This window comes from Nematostella vectensis, chromosome 5 (assembly GCF_932526225.1).
Source record: "Nematostella vectensis chromosome 5, jaNemVect1.1, whole genome shotgun sequence".
In the NCBI taxonomy this organism is placed as follows: Eukaryota; Metazoa; Cnidaria; class Anthozoa; order Actiniaria; family Edwardsiidae; genus Nematostella; species Nematostella vectensis.
This window is the reverse complement of record NC_064038.1, coordinates 10,953,281-10,973,829: the sequence shown is the minus strand read 5'-3', so window position 1 is coordinate 10,973,829 and position 20,549 is coordinate 10,953,281. Positions and strand designations below refer to the sequence as shown.

Sequence of the window (20,549 nt, the reverse complement as noted above, 5' to 3'; positions counted from 1 at the left end):
CGCGTTACAAGGCGGAAGTTGGTACCTCTACACTCAACCCACCTTTCCACGATACGAGATAACAGCAAAATAGAAAAAAAATGTTAAACATATTTAATTTTGGAACCAAACCTAGCCATAATAAACTTTTTCCTTGTTTTTGTTTTATATAATCGCGATCTTTGAATGAAATGTGACGGTTTTTTCTGTAGTAGAGTATTCGAGTGATTTTTCATGGTATAAATGCATCAAAAGAACTCGGACCATTTGCCATGGCTCGTTTGCTCCAAGGCTCATCTCCTGGACTGGTGGGTTGCACTATGTTTACAGTTTTTTAACTCCAAAATACTCGAACACTTGATGAGTTCAAGTGGTCCCCATCTTCCTCTGTATGCAATTCCAATATTATTATACCTATAACAACTCGAGCTTTTTTGTAACTTGGTTTTATGCATAATTGATTCCAGTTATCAGTCAGGAATATACAGTATAGTTTACAGAATATTCCTGATAACTCAATGGATTTCCATCATAACATTTAGGGACATACCATTTGATATTTGACGGAGGGGGTGGAAGCGGAACTGTACATGAAAAATAACAAAAAAAAAAGAGCAAAAAAAAAAAAAAAAATTGCCACTCCTCCTTATACTGTATGGTTCCCCCAAGTAACTCGAGCTTAACTCGGATTCCCGAAACTCGAATGGAAACTATTTCTGCGGCTCTCTTTTAAATTTTCTCCAAACCAATTTTGACTCCTTTTGGGACTTTGTCCTTAAACAAAATAGAAGAAAAAAATAGATTTAGTCCTGCTTGTTGCGCAGTTGCCTTGATAGCTATTTCCCATGTTTTGTTCAGCCATTTTGATTAAAAGCAGTCATTGAAATTCAGACAAGGGTGCTTTCTAGTACACGAGAGCTCTTTAGTTCGATAACGATGTTTATAATCAGAACCACTCAGCATGGTTAGCAAAAGTAGGACTAAATTTTCTTTTATGGCAAACTGCCCATGACCACAAGAAAAAAGCAGTTCTCATTGCAAAACAGAGCAAGTTGTCAAGATTACTTAACGCCAGACTTCCTGTTAACACCAACGTTTTCATGGAGCTTTTTAGTTTACACACTGCTTCTCTAAAAAATATTACCGTATTATTGTTAACAGAGAATTACTGATATTATTAAGGCATCTTTTATCGAAAAGAGTATTAAAAAGTATGCCTTGGTTATCTTAATGCGATATGATTTTTCCAAACTTTCTTTTCAGAGTGAGAAAGCGTCATGCAAAACCCAGGCAACCGCCAACATAACAATCTTCTTTGCTTCTCCCAATACTTCACTTTTGTAAATATCTACCCATAAAAACCCATAGCAATAAATTAATTCATCTGAGTGTTCAAGTCTGGTAAATGCAAATAGTATCAGCCTCTCAGTAATTGAAATTTCAGTTTGTTTTTTATTTTAAGTTAGCTATTAGTAAGTATACTTAATCACTTTAGTTTGCTGAAACACATCAATTTAAAAATATGAAATAATGCAACGTTTTGACCCTAATAAGATAGAAATATTTATTTACTGTATGTTACTCAACTTAAGAGGAGAAAAGGTCAATATTCTAGGGTATATAGCCATATTTTTGCTTTCATCAAAATACGTGAACAATGACCGTTTAGACTTTTCGGTTTTGCTTCATCATGGATGGCGGGAAAACTAAAACATATTTTTTACTCCTATCTCGGACCTTTTAGTCACTACAATTACCCCACAAATATAAAAACAGATGAAAAATTATTAACTCATTATAGCAAAAGTTCAAGAATATTCTTGTCTAATCTGTAGATTGACATTTTACATAGTTTGGCCGTTTCATGGGCAATCTAAAAAAATGGCGTGCTGAGTCGATGTTTTTGTTTCGCGCACTTTAAACCTCAGCCATTTTTTTTCTATAAATAAAATAGAAGTAATAATTACTTAAATGGTCAAACCAAACATTGTTTATCATATTCTTGTTGTCCTTTCCCAAGTACAGTTTACAAAAAACAAATATTTTCCAAAAAAACAATGTCTCAGCAAAACCAATCAACCAGAACGACGAACAAAACACTTGAGAAAAATGCGAAAATGCCAATCCTTTTTACTAAAATCAGGTAGAGATGAAAAATAGTCATTCTTGTACTTGCCTGAGTGGTTTGAGTTGAGTAAGCGTTCCGGATTCGTGGTTAAATTAGTGAGTTTTCTCGCGTAAGAAACACAATAGTGCCATTCCAAGCTGAAATCGATTCTGATAGCCCCTGTTCTCTCGGGCGTCCGCAGAAAGAGTATAAATGAAGTGACGAAAGCTCGTCAACTCATTCGCTTCTGAACCTTCGAGTCGAAACGAGTTCCTGAAAAACGACTGAAAAAACTTCAAGATGTCGGCAGCTAGTCCGAAGAGAGCCAGGTCCCGCTCAAGATCACGTTCCCGCTCTAGATCAAGATCAAAGAGCCCTAGACCAAAGGTCGCCAAAGTCAAGCGCGCTCGCAAGCCAACAAAGCCTGCAAGTCACCCGACATATCAAGAGATGATCGCCACTGCTATCACTTCTCTGAAAGAACGTGGCGGTTCCTCCCGACAAGCCATTGCCAAGTTCATCAAGGCCAACTACCCTGCCGTCGGGGATCCAGGAGCACACCTGAAAATGGCGCTAAAGCGAGGAGTCGCAGCGGGAAGATTGGTTCAGCCGAAAGGAAAAGGCGCGTCTGGCTCCTTCAAGCTTACAGCCGCGGCGAAGAAACCTGCGAAGAAAGCTGTCAAGCCCAAGAAAAAGGCAACTCCAAAGAAGAAGAAGCCAGCTGCGAAGCCAAAGAAGAAGGCCACGCCAAAGAAAAAGGCTGCAGCAAAGAAGACGAAAAAGGCAAAGTCTCCTAAGAAAGCCAAGTCTCCCAAGAAGGCAAAGAAACCGAAGAAGTCTCCAGCAAAGAAGGCCGCAAGAAAGCCCGCGAAAAAATCCGCCAAGAAACCAGCAAAGAAGGCAGGCGCTAAAAAAGCCAAGAAATAGACTCCTTATAGTCTTCTGAAACTCCTATAAACGGCTTCTATAGAAGCCACCCACATGAAAAAGAAGTAATGATCATTTTGCAAAAAAAAAAAAAAAAAAGAAAAGTACAACTAGAATAAAAAGAATAAGAGTGTTTTCCAACATGTATCTAGAGATTGTGGAGATGAAAATAACCTTCTATCACATTTTCTTTTTAGCAAGTCTGAAAACAATCCAGTGCAAGTGATCCACAAAAACCTCAGTTTGCATCTCTTGTCCTCTTTCCTCCCCATTCAAAACAATTTCCCGCGTTTTTTTTACATTGGCTTATCCAAAAAAAATAATCGATTCAAAAGCTTCCTGCCTTCTAACCCTCTAGCAAATACCCAACCAATGATTGAATGATGACGGTCATTGTAAATGGAGTGCGAGCGCGCGACAAAAAAACACACCAACATGATGTTCATTTTATTTCATCTTCATTCCCAACTTTTTCCCGCGTTTTTTTTTTCTTTGAGCTTTCCATCAAATTCAAGGATACGGTCAATCAAATAATGAATGGAATGTTGAAGGATTCTAACTTTTCGATGTGGTGATAAAAAAGTTATGAGATCGTTGGAACAAAAAAATGAAAAAAATCCAAAACGCAAAAGACTGATAGTCTAAAAGACGCCGTCCATTTACTCGGAATTTCCCGCGCTAGCCCCAGACCCCCTTGAGCTTTCGATCCAATATGGCGGCGATGCTGACTAATTAATTATTGCTGATTAATTTTTCTCCACAATACTCAATCTATCATTATACGGAAACTCTGTAGTGTAATGCGACAAATGTTCCTATAGCTCTAGTATTTTATGGCAAATGAGAGGGAATAAACGTCAGACAAAGACCGACAGAATCGACCACATGGCTGTGTTGACAACGAGTACCCCCAAGCAACGATTGAGCTTCACATCCGCCAAGAAGAATCCAATTACTGCTAAACTGACTGATGCGACTAGAACAAGGGATGTTGTAAGTATATAAGCTCAAATGCACATGCATTACATAACACTTTTAGTTTTGTAATCTCACTGTAACCGTCTCTCTTCTACCTTTCTACCACCCATTCATTTTAACATTTTGTGCAATCAACCCAAAGTGGATTTTCTGAGGAGGATTGAAGGGGGGGGGGGGGGGACCCCCACAGCCCTTCCCCAGAATTTTATAGAAATATCTGTTAGTCCCAACATCTTTACATCTTTATTGATGAGGTTATGTTGAACTTTTCAGTCATCATCAAAAAGGACACCTACAAGCTTGCAGAAAGATGTTTTATTGGGTTCAACTAGAAGCTATGAACAGACACCCAGTGGTGTACGAGATGGACGGTCTAGGAACGAGGTCAAGGTCAGAGTGAATTACTGGTACCCAAGGACCGTAGCAGGGGGTGGGGCACTGGGTGCATGTGCCCCCCAATATATAAAAAAAATATATAAGGAAATGACCAGTAGGGGCGTGGCTGCGCCCCCCCAATATTTTCTTATTGTTTCTGTATTGTGTCCCCCCAATCTTAAATGGCCTGCTACCCCATTGTACCCTTACCTCTGTTGCTAACTTGAGAAACTGTCTCCATTATAATAAATATCATTTGCATTGTTTTGTTGTTTTTTGTTAATTTTAGGCCCTTCAAGAAGAAAATAATGAGTTGAAAGCTGAACTTTCATACATCAAGTAAGAACATCCATGTCAATTTTTAGGAGGGTAGATCCAGAATTTAAGAAAAAGTAGATAAGACGGACAGACATGAGTCATTCCCTCCTGTGTTTGTCCCTCTGTTAATAAAAGTAACAAGGCAATATCAAGCGCAACACAAGTGAGAATGGGTGAAACACAAGCAGTTGCATTAGCTTGCGTTCTAGTGAGAATTGGTAAATCATGTAAGTGCACTTGCCCTTTTGTACAAGTGAGAACCAACCTTTACAGACATTCAACTGCATGATCTCACATGGTGTTATTGAGAAAAGTTTGTTTATGACTCACATGCACAGCTGTTTTCGTTCTGCAGGTCACTATATCAACAGTTGATAAGCGAGGGTCCACAGGAGAAGTTTGATGAACGAAGAGTCACTCTTCTAAAATCCCAGTGTATACAACTAGAACGGCAGGTACAGGAAACAAAACTTCTGCCAGCTAGTGCTAGAAGCTAGTGGCCCCTACTGTTTGATGTTGGTACATTTACTATATGTTTATTCTAGCATAAGGGTATACAATAGTGGCACTAAGTTCAGAGTCTAATCAGTTCTGCTATAGGCAGGCTTTTGTTAGCTATATATAAGATGCTAATCTGACAATCATTGTGATCATTGTGTTACAAGTTTACGCTACATGACACCTACTTATTTTCACAATTTTCCCCCGTCATTTGTTAAAGTGTGTGTATAGTAGCTGTTGCGCTACTTCATAGTGGAAGTCACCTCTTCTGTCCCAAAGGCTTGCTATACCATCCTGTACAGTTCCACTCTGTTCATAAGTCATATAAAACTGGATAAGAAAACAATGGAACCAGATTAAAAGAACTCCAAAGGCATGTTGTTCTATCTTAAAGATTTCAAAAGCTTTCTACCAAATCCAGCAGGGGAACCACTTTTTTTTTTCACCTTTTTTGCTACAGGCTTCTTGTCTGGCCCAAACTATTTCCTCTTGGGCTGAGCAGGACATCGAGCTTTTTACTTCCCTGGGTTATTACAATTTTAAGTGCTTTTAGCCCATGCTCTTCACCTGCGGTATATTTGAGATATTTCATGATTAATTTATCATTGTTTACGGTGTTTTTGTAGGTTGTTCTTCTATTTTCAGCTCTGAATTCCAGAAAAGACATGATGATTGAAATGGAAGGGCAGCTTATTAGAGTTCAGAATCAGTTAGGGTAAGAGAACCATTAGTGTAATGCAGCAAAATGGTGTAATACAAACAAATGTCTTTAAGACTTCTAATGTGAAGCAAGCGGATTCACCCCTCCCATAATTGACAGCCAAAAATATATATATTTTTTATCTACATTATGAGTATGCAGCATTGTTTTATTGAGTTTTGCCTTTCATATTCTATCAATTAACTTGAAGCTACAATTTCTTGTGAAGCGCTTAGAAAGTGGTACAGTATATACTGTAGAAGTGCTATGTATTAAATGCTATATTCTATTTTTTATAGGTGTGGCTAAAATGCATATTAGTTGTTTGATAGGCATGGCTAACATCACATTTTAGTTTTTTACAGCATGCGGCTGACCCTTCAATGTTGGATAGCCTGACAGACCTACAGCAGACAGTGGAAGGGATGAGATGCTTTCTGCACAAAACAGCAGAGGTAAGTAGAAGGAAGTCTGTGACACATAAAGATTGCACCCAATTTTCCTTCACCTATGTCATGGCCATGGACAGACAACTTGTCAAGGGGGGAGTCACCTTTGGGTTGGTGTGATGTCTCAATGCGATAGCTAGAACCCTTGTCCCCAACCATGGTGGGAGAGCCTTTGTCATTTCTTGAGAGGGGAGGGGGGGAGGGGGTTGGAGTGAAACATCTGCCTTCCCTCCCCAGTCAGGGCGTGGTCAGGGGGTGTCCCAGGGGGCGCCCCACAGCTGTGGGTGTGGGTTTATTTCATTTTAGGCAACTAACCCAGACATGCTAGAGCTGCCTGCGCTAATGATTGACAAGTTCCTCAAGCGTCGGCAACAGTTTGACAGTGAGCTGACACTTCTTGATATCTGCAGCGGCAAGTTGGATCACCTGAATCTTAAACATGTGGTGAGATGAAGTGATTTTTTTACCCTGTGCAGTTGTCAGACTAGGGGAGTTTCCAAGGGTTTAAATAAAAACTTGCATCTTCCCCTATTGTACAGTTTTAATTTGTTGCAGAACTGTTCTCCTTACAAAAAGGACCTCAATATAGAGGACAACCCTTTTAAAAGTTGCAATTTTACATTCTTAAAATCAAATTCTATGAATTCCTATTAATCATACTGATTGACACCCTTTTCTAGTCTAAGCTAGAATCCAAATTGTGCAAAACCTACAAACAGATGCTTCTCCTGAAGGAAGTGCTAAGCAACAGTACATCACAACAGACCACAAGGATAGCACAGCAAACCGAGCACCTGGCACTGCCAATCAGAGAGCGGCTTGCTAATCATGTGACCACCACTACTCACATGCTGGGGGAAGCGTGCCAGGATCTGCTGTCGCTGTCTGTGCTGTTTCCTGCTGCACCTTGGGTAAGGGAGCTATGAACTTTCAAGGGGTGTGGCTAGAGGTAGGGGGTGTGTGCACCCCCCTACAGGCCTGTAGCCCGGGGGGGGGGGGGGGGGGGGTTCGGAAGAACCACCCCACTCGACTGGAAGGTCCGCTTTGATGAAGGAAAATTGAGTACCACTGCGAGCTTCCCAAGAGAAAGGTCCGCTAAATGGGTAAACGACCCCCCCCCCCGCTCAAAATACTAACTAACTTCTATGTTTCTTGTGAGTTGTTGTGTTAAACGTAACTTGTACCGTAGACTGTCGACGTTTGCGACCTGTCGATCTAGAAGAGGGATGGAGAAGGGACAAAGAGAGGTCTAGGGTGGTGTGGGGCTACGTTGGCTACTGTGGTCCTTTTTGAAAGTTGCCATGTTTGTCCTTAAGATTTAATTAAGTTCCCATAAATGCCCATGTCACGTAAAATATCCTGCAGCTGGTATTGATCTTGCAAATCTACGTTATCTCAGCCTCCACTCAAGAAGAAGATTCGTTCAGACTTCACCTTGGAAAATATCATGGCTCACATGCCTCAAGGGCTGAGTCGTAAGAGAGAGCAAGAGGTCAGTCATGCCACTGTGAGCTTGTTCATTGATTCATGTTTATTTTCGGATGTGTGTCCTGATGGTCTCTTCAAACACCTACAGGTGATGAAGAAACCATGGGGACAGTGCTTATACACACTAATTAAAAACCCTTATGATTGGTAACACTTTAGAGCAATTGGGTATAGTGAGTTATGTGTACACAGGGGGTGTGCCTGTATCACCCTTGGTAGCCAAAAAGTGGGTCATTGTGTGCTCCCCCTTTGGCAGCCAAAAAGTGGGGTCATTGTGTGCTCCCCCCTTGACAGCCAAAAAGTGGGTCATTGTGTGCACCCCCCTTGGCAGCCAAAAAGTGGGCCATTGTGTGCACCCCCCTTGGCAGCCAAAAAGTGGGTCATTGTGTGTATCACCCTTGGCAGCTAAAAAGTGGGTCATTGTGTGCACCCTTCCCCCTGGCAGCCAAAAAGTGGGGTCATTGTGTGCTCCCCCCTTGACAGCCAAAAAGTGGGTCATTGTGTGCACCCCCCTTGGCAGCCAAAAAGTGGGTCATTGTGTGCTCCCCCTTTGGCAGCCAAAAAGTGGCTCATTGTGTGCTCCCCCCTTGGCAGTCAAAAAGTGGGTCATTGTGTGCACCCCCCTTGGCAGCCAAAAAGTGGGTCATTGTGTGTACCCCCCTTGGCAGCCAAAAAGTGGCTCATTGTGTGTACCCCCCTTGGCAGCCAAAAAGTGGCTCATTGTGTGCACCCTTCCCCCTGGCAGTCAAAAAGTGGGTCATTGTGTGTACCCCCCTTGGCAGCCAAAAAGTGGGTCATTGTGTGTACCCCCCTTGGCAGCCAAAAAGTGGGTCATTGTGTGCACCCCCCTTGGCAGCCAAAAAGTGGGTCATTGTGTGCACCCCCCTTGGCAGCCAAAAAGTGGGTCATTGTGTGCACCCCCCTTGGCAGCCAAAAAGTGGCTCATTGTGTGTACCCCCCTTGGCAGTCAAAAAGTGGGTCATTGTGTGCACCCCCCTTGGCAGCCAAAAAGTGGGTCATTGTGTGTACCCCCCTTGGCAGCCAAAAAGTGGGTCATTGTGTGCACCCCCCTTGGCAGCCAAAAAGTGGCTCATTGTGTGCTCCCCCCTTGGCAGCCAAAAAGTGGGTCATTGTGTGCTCCCCCCCTGGCAGCCAAAAGGTGGGTCATTTCTTATAAGGAATCTTCATATTCTATGCTTTTTTCCATATGATACCTACGACTCCCTTTAGCCAATCCTGGGTACGTGGCTGATTATACCCTACAATATTTACTTGGGATATGGTGATTATATCCTTTCCTATCCTCAATTTAGCGAGCATGTGTGTGATGTTATCCTGTTTCTTCTCTTAGATTCATTCAGTTGTTGATGCTCTTCTCAAAGCTGTTAGCTACAACCGCCACATGCTTGCAATCGAGGTAAAAAGAAGATAATATTGAGAGGAGATAACGCTTTAGCTCCTATAATGTTTTAACATTTAAAACTTGGTCAATTGGAAATGAATGGTGGCAGTGTGGATTATTATCAAGGGCTTAAATAGGTGTGGGCACAGGAAGTGTAGACACCCTGATGTTTAATTATACTGATGTTGGTATAATGATGGTGCTGATTATGCTGATGATGAGAGTGATGTTTGATTAAGGTGGGAAAGTAACAATTATTATGATAATAGTGTTAAAAATGGTGATAAAGATGTTTAATTATGATGATGTCTGATGATAATGATGTTAACCATATGATAATGATGAGAATTGTTGTGATGTCTGATGAAAATGATGTTAACAATAGAATAATGATGATTTGTTATGACGACGTCTGATGATAATATTAATAAATGCAATGATAATAATGATAACCATGATGAAAATGGTAATGACGTTTGGTGATGATAATGATGTCTAATGAAAATGATGTTATTGATTATCGTCTTTTGTCAGGTGAAGGTTCTCAAGGAGGAGTTAGCATTTCATCAGCAGGTGTATGATCTTCAAGTGGACTATTCAGACTCACTACTGGATGCAGTAAGGTACAAATTTACAAATATTATCATGACCACTAGATAACCACTGACACAACACACTGTCACAACACCAGATACGCAACTAACCTAGACCTAGACCTAGATAAGAGTTAGAACCAATATTGGTAAACAATATATTTCTTTCCCGGGTATCTATATTTGGAAATATTTTCCTATGTCTAATAAAAACTCAACTATTTATTCATTCCAAGAAGCTCAGTTCTATTTATTTATTTTATTATTATCCTTTCTTTTCCTGATATTATCCTGCCAATAAATACCTAAACTGGACAGGGGGGCAACTCGATAACCTACCAGTTTTTTTTTTGGCTCCCCTGCTCGCACTTTACTCCTAACATCATTTTTTTCCCTTTTTACTATGTGTTCCTTTTCTTAGTTATGTGAAATGTATACTGTAAAAATACAAATATGAGCTATATAATGATCATTATCTGACTGACATAACAACAATCCCCCACCCACCTCCTCTAATGGTGACTAGAACCCAAACATTTCCTCCCTCCTACCGTATTTCCCTTACATTCCCCCATTTTGGGTGGTGACCTCCTGCTATGAAGACTCCTGGGTCTTCCTAAGCTCCTTCCTTATGTCCACTTCTTTCAAAATATTCCTTCTTCATTAGATCTGCATATAGACAGTTTGAACAAAGTACTCTGGAGATGTTATGCCAGCCTTTAGATGGTAAGATAATGTAACAATATTGTTATGTTCAGTTAGTGATTTGTTACTAGTGATTTTGTTATGCAATGAGTCACTGCTCCCCCACGTGCCCCGGACATCACAGTAATGATATATGACACCGGGGTCAGTTTGTAAAAGAGACTGAGCATAAATAAGACAAACGAATCGACCACGAATCCACAATAAATTCTATAGAAACTCTAAATAGCTTTTCATTACAGATAACTCATCCAATAACCAATCACAATGAAAGCAATAAAATTCTTAAGTTATAATTGGCCCAAATGAAAGTGCAACTCAGCTGCAACTCTGATATTTTGTGTTTATTCCTAGCTACATTGCAACTAAGTGTGTATGATCTATGAATGTTGTTTGAAGGGATTCTAAATAGCTATGAGCATCTGAAGTCCACCACATCTGAGGAGGCACTGAGAGACTTCCTGACAGCATTCAAGGACAACTCAGACAAGGTGCTTTTTGTGACTAGTGAATTGTTTGTATTGTCCTGATAAGTGTTAAATCAAACGGTTGCTTTGTAATGTAGTTGTCAGATGCTATAGAATGTCTCAAGGCTCATGGGAGTCAAGAACAAGGTAATTCTAGAAACACAACACTTTTAAGGCAACTACCCATGAATCTCAGAAAAGTTACAGCACAACCAGTAGAACTGTTAAAACGTAAAATATGTGTGGAATGTTTATTGTCTTCTGACAAATCAGACGCGAGAATTCTTACACAGACTTGTTGAGACATGTTCTAGTTCGCTGTTTGAATATCTTGCAAGTGATTGGTTGGAACTAACATTCCATACATATTTCCGGTGCTCATGGTTTATTGGCCATGCTGTAATGGTGATGCCAGTATGTTTTGATTGATGCATTTCAACACAACAAAAAATGGCTGGCATGATACAGCATGCTCTGTACTTATCATCCTGAGAGTTGTCATTTTAATCTGAATTTCTGCTGTCTCTGTCCCACACAAAGATTAAGAAACAAATTAAGGAGCCTTTGTCTGAAACACCTTTGATATTATTTTCAACCTATATTGAAAGGCAAATTATATGAAATCTCAAAGTAACCTAAAATGAAATATCACATCAGCTTCCCTGTGGATTGAAATGGATGTTTTTTTACACTTGGTAATTTGCTAGGATGACAAAATGGCGGCTGTCAGAGGCTGTTTAATTCAGGCTGTGGGTTACTCACAACCATGACCTCCCCAGCATATGTTCCTATGCATTCAGATGTTTCTAGTCACTGGTTCCTAAGTTACTTATGCAGTGTGCTGTGTATGTTTTCAGGATCTGATGATGCGCTCTCTCGATTTGGTAATCATTTCCTTGCATCTCTCTGCAAGTTGACCAAACAGTGCACCAAAAGAAGGGATGAATTGATGGCAGAGTTATTGGAAGCGCAGGAAGTAGAGCAAGAAAGTTCTTCTGCAGCAGTAACTACTTTGGATGGTACATGCAATGAACAGTCAAGGACATCAACAAGTTTAAATGATCAAACTACTTAACAGTCATGGGTCTCTACACTGTCTAGTGATAGAGATAATGAGCCCTCCTACTAGACTATCAAGTGACAAGTCCGAGGTGGCCAGTCTTGGTCAATCCGTAGCTAGCCTATGTATTTAGAGGAGGAAATTATTTTTATGATAAATATCAGAAACCAATACCCTTTTAGCAGAGCTTTCTTCCTGTTTGTTTCTATCAGTTCACTTATCTGTGTAATGCTCTGTTCTTTCGTGTTCTTTGTTTGTTTGTCTGTGCGGACAAGGCTATGATTTGGTAGCTAACCTACCTCCTTTTTAACCCCATTTTTCTCTGAAGCTAAATGGCCACTTAAGAAATTGGGGGACTAAGAGAATTGGCTAAAAATAGTAACCGGAATTCTGGCCTCTAATTCTAAATATTTTTTTTACTGATTGCATTTAGCACAGAAATCTATCTGATATTTTAATAAGACCATTTTTGCTGGCCATGTTTTTTTTTTGTTTTTGTGCCACTGTTCTATTAATATTATTATTGATTCAAAAAGTGCATAATCAAAGAATATTAGTCCAGAAGTGAAGTAAACGTAAAACAAATGAGAGCAAAGTTAAGATAATGCTCCAAAGTGTATTCCCTTGAATGAAAACCACTCAAAGACAATGTCTTCTCTTGTACTGTACCTTTTGGAACCCAAAAACAACTAAGCAAAAGAATGTCTGAAAGTCTTTATTATTTAAAAATGTCAAATGTATGATTGCACTTGAACTGTAAATATCATGAGGCTGCACAAAAAAAAAACATAAGAGGGCTCAAAACTGGTTTAATGATAAGTAAAATAAAGTAAAAAACAGTGGGCTGCAAAAGGACCTGGATGACATAAAGCCGCCTTCTGCCCAGGCGCGTCCAGCATTTGTTGGACAAGCAGAGACCAGAGCAAACCCTTGCCATGATCTGCATATGCTTATAGAGAAAGACTGTATGTTCACCAAATTATTGTCTTGTTTAGCCTAAAAACTAAAAAAAATTAAAATGGACCAGTTCATTCCTCAGAATCTGCATAATATTTACACCTAAATGTATAAAGTCTTATTTAGTTTTCCTAGTAATCAAATATAACAAAATTGTTAAAACAGAAAACTGTGAGAGGAGGCTCAGATAATGTGAAGTTTGATAAAATGATCATAATAATATACACAGAGTCTTTCACAAAGTATATTTGATAATATGGTTGGAGATAAGCAATAAAACATAAAATATACAAACTTTACTAAAATTGGATACAAAAGCACTAGATGTATTTTAGATGTTATTTCTGGATTTGTGGTCACCAGCAGGCATCTTAAAATGTACATCATGTTTTCCATTTGTGTTTACATCATACCGGTAAGGATGACAGTAGTTCATAGTAGTTTGTAATTAACTGCTGCCAAGCCCTTGAATGGACAAGACAGTTTGTCACCCAGAAGTATGTTGAAAATTCTCAAATTCCATGAAGGGCTCTACAAAATTCTTATTATGTTTATCAACATGCTGCTAAAAACAATCACTAGTACTTTTTGGTATCCAATTGCTAAGATCAACCAAGTTGTGTCCTTAACTTTTCCCTTTTTTCTTGAACAGTTTCTTCTTGTCCTTCTTGGTAATTTTCTTAGGTTTCTTTGGTGACTTCTCAGGAACATATTCCTCACTGTCCTCTTCCTCGCTTGGAAGTAATGGTGTGTCAGCAAATAATGTAAGAGTGCCACTATCTGTGTCTGCTTTACCATTCTCCTCTTTACCATTCACCTCCTTTGCCCCATCTTGACTTGTGGCTTTCCGTTTTCTCTTTGTTCCTTTTTTAAGTGCTTTCTTTTGGGGCTTTGGGTTGTCCTTGCTTGGGTCCCATTCTCCATCTTCTTCAGATTCTTCATCACTGTCATCAGCATCAGCAGCGATGATGCCATTGTCAGCATAGAGTAGGTCTTGCAGTGTAACATCTTCCGAGGAATCGCTGCCTTCTTCAGATCCAGACTCTGATACTGATTCTTCACTGTCAGCTGATAATTCATCTGCCTCATCAAATTCAATTGTCTCAGGTTCCTCAACCAGGTAACCTATAAGTCCAAAATCGAAAATCATTGGAAGAAATTGAAACAATGAGACCTATGTAAAAACTGCACTTTGCTGGCTACCTTAGTAGGCTATGGATTCCACACAAGGGGATTTGGGGGATTTCAGTCTATAGGTTTATTGTAAGTCCTTCTCAGAAGTGTTCCAGTACCACTCCTGGGCTACCAGGGATATAGGGGCAGGGGGGTTTAAAGCCCCCCTCACACAAACAAAAGGAATACCAGAGTCTCACCCCAAGAAAAAAAAAACAACTAGCCAGGGCCAGGCCCGTACCCAGGATTTTTCTTGGGGGAGGGGTGAAATCCGAAAAAAGTGGATCTAGATTATCCCAGGGTGGGGGGGGGGGTTCTCAGATAAAAATCTAACCACCCCCGAAAAAACAAAAAGGGATTTTTTTATGCGTTTGCAGTATCTCCACTGGACGTTTATTGTCGGATTTGGCTACATGCCAGAGTGATCTAGCTTATGCTTTGTAGTTTTGTCTACAAATAGCACGTCTATTGAGAACCAAAAGTGGGCCTTCTGCCATTGTGTGTGTGTGTGTGTGTAGGGGGGGGCATTAGCACCTCCCCTGGGTACGGGCCTGAGAGCCATAGCTATGTACCTGTTAAGTGAACATCTGACAGTCCCTCTGTATAGAATGTGATCTCCTCGCCTTCAGTGAATGCATAGTCTAGTGGTTGTTGAGGGATTTTGCCAGCTTGCAAAGTACACAATGCAAACTCCGCTCTGTCTACCTCAACCATCACAGTTACCGGGTCATTAGAGGCATTTCTAAAGCCCAGTGCGGCCATAGACAGATGGAATGACTTCTCGACTGTTTGGGTGTAACGCTTGCCTGCATCTAGTGTGATCCCTGAAGAAGAGAGTCAAAACAAGGTTTTACTGTACTTACAGGAAGGAAGACCAGGAGATGCGACGAAAAGATAACAGTTGCGCAAAAGTTAAGAGTTCATTATAATAGAAAATGGAATATAACGGTATCTGCTAAATGGTACAATTATCACAGCGTAACCAAACGTTCACAAACAAGATTGATTCGAAAATGCACGCGATTTTATCAAAGCATTTATAAACCTTCATCTTCCCTAAATCCCTAGAAATCCAAACAAAAAATTCCAAATTCAAGTAAAACTATTCGTTCACATAACTAGTAAAGCAGGATTACGGTAATTTGTTCAAATATCTACCCCAAAACATTGTAGCACGTGTATTCTGTAAACCATCAGAACTTTCCTCTTGCGCCGGCCGCCATTTTGGTTTTCAGATCACGCATGCGCATTGCGGGCTCATAACCTGATGCTTGCTGGGAAATGTTCTCTTTCGTCCTTCGTCTAAAGAAGGTGAGATGATAGAGAGTTTGTCATTAAAATCGCCCGATATCTTTACCATCCTTTAGAACATGACTCTAAAATCGTATCATCAAGCTAAATAGGTCTATATAATATGTGTTTTCGGGGATATTTTTTTCGAGATCCTCCTGTACGGTTTTCTATGGGGTGATTTATGTTGTGGTAAATCAAGCATTCGACCATTTTGGACCACATGAAACGAGTGATATCCACGTTTAAAGTGAAATGTAGAGTATGTGTGGATAAGCAATACTCCATAGATGACTGTGCATTTGTTTAAAATGTCGGGTGGTATTTATTATAATATATTATAGTCTTACCAGGAACTTCTCTGTTGTCAGGACTTGCTCTTATCGTAGAGTTTAGTTTGTATGTAGGTGATAAACTCCTTTAGTTTTAACTAGACTTCAAATCTTTTAATGGTAGTGTGTGCAGCTTATAAAGACTGATGCAGAAGTACTGCCTTTCCTGATATGACTAAAAGTATTTTTGATATGAAGAAATTTATACAATCTTTCTGTGTTTTCAGTTATGCTTTGTCTAGCACTAGCCTATATCCCAAAAATATTGAATTTAGTAAGTACTAATGAATTATTTCAATTAGGTAAATCAGCACGATGACCCGCTACGCAACAGATCCAGAAAACCCAACAAAGTCGTGCAAGGCGCGGGGCTCTAACCTTCGTGTGCACTATAAGAACACCCATGAAGCCGCCATGGCGATAAAGGGAATGCATGTCCGCAAGGCAAACAGATACTTGAAGGATGTGTGCGCCAAGAAGCAGCTTGTGCCTTTCAGGAAGTATAATGGAGGTGTTGGCCGCAAAGCTCAGGTAGGTGTCTGCTTATTGCAAAGAAGATTTTAGAATAGTTGGTCACATCGTCAGGAATCATAATGAAGCTCTGTCTGATTAACTGAGGATGAGAAAACTGAAAAGCACCACCATAAAATTAATGCAACATTGTTTTTTAACTTACTCAAATTTATCTTATTGTGGGTTTCAAAATGTAGCCTCTGTGTTATAATTGTTGATTCTGTTGCTTCCCATTTTGTAGTGTAGTAATCTAATGACCAGTAGACCAAGGCAGGATCAACAATTTTGAAATATCAATAGCTTACTTTCTATAATGCAGAAAAGACTTGTCCACGCAGTATTTAATGTTCATTTTAACATGCTCCAGATTTTAAAGAGCTTTTTTAACTTGTCAGTAATTTTAGAATACTAGTAAGCGATAATTCTTCAACCCTAAATGGACTATCGACTCAGACTAAGAGGGCAAATTCATTTTGGAATAGTTGTTTGAGTTTAGTTACACTGGAAGGTCAGATTGTATAGCCAAAATTTTGTCTGGTCTGGTCACATTTGTCATATTTTGGCTTTCAAATCAGAAACTTTTGCTGTCTCGCTTTTGATAGGCTATTACTCATACTCTACTAGTGGGCCAACCAATCAGAATACAGGGCAATAAATCCACACAAGGTTGAAGCTGTGTGTTTTAAGCTTCAGTGGAAACAGAGTGGTTTCGCTGACGTTTCAAGTATTAGCCAATCCTGGGAGCTCGTTTTGATCTAGTTAAGGGTTAATGCTGGAAGTGTCAGCAAAAGCAATTGGTGTAAATGTCCACTTCAACCTAGTGTTGATTTATTTCCCTGATTCCACTACACCTATGCGGACCAACTAGTTCTTCTAGAGCTTGTCTGAAGTATCTCTAACCATAATATTCAATCAGAACGCTTCATTGATGATACGGTAGACTACTGATGTGATGTGACTAACAAAGAATATCCCAAACTAGGCAAAGAACCTAAAGGTTCCCGGATCTCAAGGTCGATGGCCAAAGAAGAGTGCTGAGATTCTTCTTCAGCTCCTGAAGAATGCTGAGAGCAACGCTGAGTTCAAGGGTCTCGATGTTGACTCACTTGTCGTGGAACACATCCAAGTGAATGAGGCCCCAAGTATGAGGCGTCGAACCTACAGAGCTCACGGCCGAATCAATCGTAAGTGATGAAAAATGACTGTACTGTTTATTTAAAGTGGATGGTCCATGGGTTATTCCAAGGGTTTAATAAACCATTCATTGTAAGCAATGTTTGATGATTTTTACAAATGAAGGATTGGAGGACTTTATTATAGTTTTCATTAATCCACCCTTTGAAAACTACCATTTGAATAATTCTGGATCCACCACTGATTTATCATCAGCTCTAGATTGTGAAAGGGAATCAGAAAGTTGTATTTCTTGTTTCCTTCCCATTTTCTGCCTAAAATTGAGGACAAAATGTTTGATACACAATATTGAGGAACACATAATTCATAGTTTTAAAGTGTGTTTGGTTTGTTGTGATAATTAGGAAATAAAAATGTAAAACCAATGTGATTTCCAAGAAGAATTGAATAGCACATGAGAATTAGAGGGTTTGCTCAGGGATAATACAGTACACAAATTGTCTTTACAAGATTTTATGCTGCATCATTGCATGCATTTTGAAAGTGCACATTTCAAGCAATCAGATCATGCATACTATATAAATTACTTTGTGATAACAAATACAGTAGCTGCTATTTAGTGTAATGATCCTGATTTTTTCTTGTGCAGCCTACATGAGCTCCCCCTGCCACATTGAGTTGATCCTCTCTGAGCATGAGACTGTTGTCCCCCGTGCTGAGGATGAAGTTGAGGTCAAGAAAGTCTCCAAGAAGAAGATGGCAAGAGAAAAGATGAAGAACAGGGAATAAATGATCAGCGATGCTGGCTGGCGGTGTATAGAAATAAAATAATCTGTTTCAAGCTCTCTGGTGTTGTGTTGAATCTCTTAGCCTGGCTCCCTTATTATAGTTGTACTAATTGTATCAGTCGTCTCTCATTTTGTACATGTTTGAGAGTAGTCATTCTGATTAGTCCAGTTACCATGTATGTTGTACACCTATATGAAACAAAGTAGTTGCATTGACAACTTAACTACCGGTACTCTGTTTCACAGAGGAGTAAAATATGCTTTTTAACCTTGGGTTGATTTACACTCTTTTTTATAAAAACGTCTAATTTTCAGTTGGGGCTAGGCCGTTTTTGTTTTGGTCATTGTAAGGCTGAGTATGTTATTTTATTATATATAAAGAATATAATACCCAATGAATTATTAGGAAGAGAATAACACTAATGATCAATAGCAATAATAAGGTTGTTAGTATGAGCACAATTTGATTCTGCATTTTAGAACGCATCAGGCCTAAAAAAAAGGTTTTTTCTGCTATTTCAGCCTTGACATGTTCTTAGCATGTTCTTAAAAATTTGGTGAAATGTCAGACTGGACATTCTTATTAAAAAAACGAGTGTATTGCTTATCTACACCATGCCTGAGTAGACCAACTGGTTTTTCTACAGCTTGTCTGTAGTCTTTCTTGTCATACCATTGTTTTTTTGTGTGTGCAACTGCTGTGTTTCCTAAACTGAGGGCCTGCTCTTTTTCTGTGCATTCTTAATGGATAATATATGATCTTTTTCAGAGACGAGTGATATGACTAGGGCAAGAACACTGGGAAATTTGTGTAAAAAAGGAACATTTCTCTGCTATGAATATATACCCAGTGCAAACATTTTAATGTATAAAAAAAAAACATTTCAACGGATAGCTACAGTGTGCATTTAAACAACTGAATATTCATGCGATCAAAACGAAACCACGGGTATCCCGTGAAGCGTATATTTATAATTATTTTTTTAAAAGAAAATTAAACGATGTAGTTTCCCATTCCCGCATGGTAGTCTATTTTAAAGCATTGCTGCTCGAGCGTTATCTGCTAAAATCTAGATGTGGACTACGTCCTAAGCATTAGAATGGCGTATGCCGTACCTCTTGTGTCTTGGCGTGACGTCACGTTATTTAGAGTCCACGGTCGTGGAAGAAAGGACTCTAAAGCAAACAGGGATTTGATTTATGCCGAAAACAATGACATAGCTTGCTGTTGATCATTTGAATGTTTTACTATTGGTTCGGATTATAATTCCTTGGATATGATTCACAGAAGATTGCATCACAAATGGCATGGAATTTGAAAAGGGGCAAGTAGTCTGAAATGGCGCTAAAATACGGTTCGTAGTGTAAGATACAACATGACAAAGTACTTACTTATTTACGATTTCTTGGAGGGAAATTAGACCGTTGTCGGTTAGAACAAGGCACGTTGTTGTGATATCTAATGAATAAAAGAATGCAGAATTTTGCTGCACCGTGAATATGGAAAACAATGATTGTGAAGTTCAAATTGCTTCTGGATCTACTTCGGAGCAGACCGATGGCAGACAAATTTCCAGCAGAACTTCGAATTCGACTACCACTACGAAATCCAAATATGGCGGAACCATGGTCTTTGAGTTTAAGAACTGTTCACCTAACTTTGGGATCAAGTTGGATAACAAAGAAACAGCTACCAAACATTTAACAAGTTCACGAACGACCCTAGGAAATGCACGAATTTCAGAAATACAACCCAAAAGTTTGGCTTTTTCCGATGGAAGGTTGACAGTTGGTGACAAAATTCTTGCAATTAATGGAAAGGATCTATCAAAAGCCAGCGTTGAAAGAACTAGGTATGTGATTGTTTTGGAGAATTGTTTTCGAAAGTTACTAAAGACCTGTTTGGGTCAGTGGGGAGGTTTGTTATGGTTTCTGTAATTACAGAGTGGTTTCATGAATTTGTTTACAAAAAAATTCGTCATTTTTATTCGGACACCAAAGCATGTATATGTCACCGTGTACATTCCAAATTGATAACAAACAAATAATCATGTCTTATGGTATTTTATTACGAGACATTTGTTTTCATTTTGTTTTTTATTCTGGTATCTTTATCTGATAAATTTAAGTTGTGATTTTTAATTATTAAAAGTTTTAATTGAAATTAAAGGTGTGAAATAGGAGTTTAAGTGTGATAATGTTTTCTGGCAAATGATCCAAAGCAAGAATTCTTTTATCTAAGAAGGTCATTAAAGACTCAAATTTTAATACGCATTTAGTGGTATGTTTGTGCACCTATTCATGATAAAAATA

The 20,549-nt window shown here is 39.3% G+C and overlaps 5 protein-coding genes across 6 annotated transcripts in view; 4 read left to right on the top strand and 1 right to left on the bottom strand.

Annotated features, from left to right (window-relative positions):
- The first annotated feature begins 2,322 nt into the window (after positions 1-2,322).
- LOC5517675 (histone H1-delta) lies at positions 2,323-3,249 on the top strand. Its single transcript, XM_032362120.2, has one exon. The coding sequence runs from the start codon at positions 2,387-2,389 to the stop codon at positions 3,011-3,013; it is 627 nt and encodes a 208-aa protein (XP_032218011.1). The 5' UTR covers positions 2,323-2,386; the 3' UTR covers positions 3,014-3,249.
- A 490-nt stretch (positions 3,250-3,739) lies between these two features.
- On the top strand, positions 3,740-12,853 carry LOC5517612. Its single transcript, XM_032362118.2, has 15 exons — positions 3,740-4,006; positions 4,265-4,381; positions 4,656-4,705; positions 5,040-5,139; positions 5,812-5,900; positions 6,241-6,340; positions 6,641-6,778; positions 7,015-7,245; positions 7,734-7,826; positions 9,174-9,239; positions 9,759-9,847; positions 10,485-10,543; positions 10,922-11,013; positions 11,088-11,136; positions 11,847-12,853. The coding sequence occupies exons 1-15, from the start codon at positions 3,854-3,856 to the stop codon at positions 12,062-12,064; spliced, it is 1,644 nt and encodes a 547-aa protein (XP_032218009.2). The 5' UTR covers positions 3,740-3,853; the 3' UTR covers positions 12,065-12,853.
- Positions 12,750-15,449, bottom strand: LOC5517674 (46 kDa FK506-binding nuclear protein). The gene is made up of 3 exons (XM_001637565.3): positions 15,338-15,449; positions 14,752-15,003; positions 12,750-14,131 (listed from the first exon to the last, which is right to left on the bottom strand). The coding sequence occupies exons 1-3, from the start codon at positions 15,345-15,347 to the stop codon at positions 13,632-13,634; spliced, it is 762 nt and encodes a 253-aa protein (XP_001637615.3). The 5' UTR covers positions 15,348-15,449; the 3' UTR covers positions 12,750-13,631.
- Positions 15,419-18,289, top strand: LOC5517611 (60S ribosomal protein L17). Its single transcript, XM_001637638.3, has 4 exons — positions 15,419-15,490; positions 16,104-16,332; positions 17,297-17,498; positions 18,098-18,289. Exons 2-4 carry the CDS (start codon positions 16,117-16,119, stop codon positions 18,235-18,237), a joined length of 558 nt encoding a protein of 185 aa, XP_001637688.1. The 5' UTR covers positions 15,419-15,490; positions 16,104-16,116; the 3' UTR covers positions 18,238-18,289.
- A 150-nt stretch (positions 18,290-18,439) lies between these two features.
- Positions 18,440-20,549, top strand: part of LOC5517610 — a 32,880-nt gene continuing 30,770 nt past the window's right edge. For both annotated transcript variants that reach the window (XM_048727676.1, XM_048727675.1), the window contains exon 1: positions 18,440-20,089. In XM_048727676.1, coding sequence (XP_048583633.1) covers positions 19,737-20,089 — 353 coding nt within the window. In that variant the 5' untranslated portion in view covers positions 18,440-19,736. The remainder of the gene's footprint in view (positions 20,090-20,549) is intronic.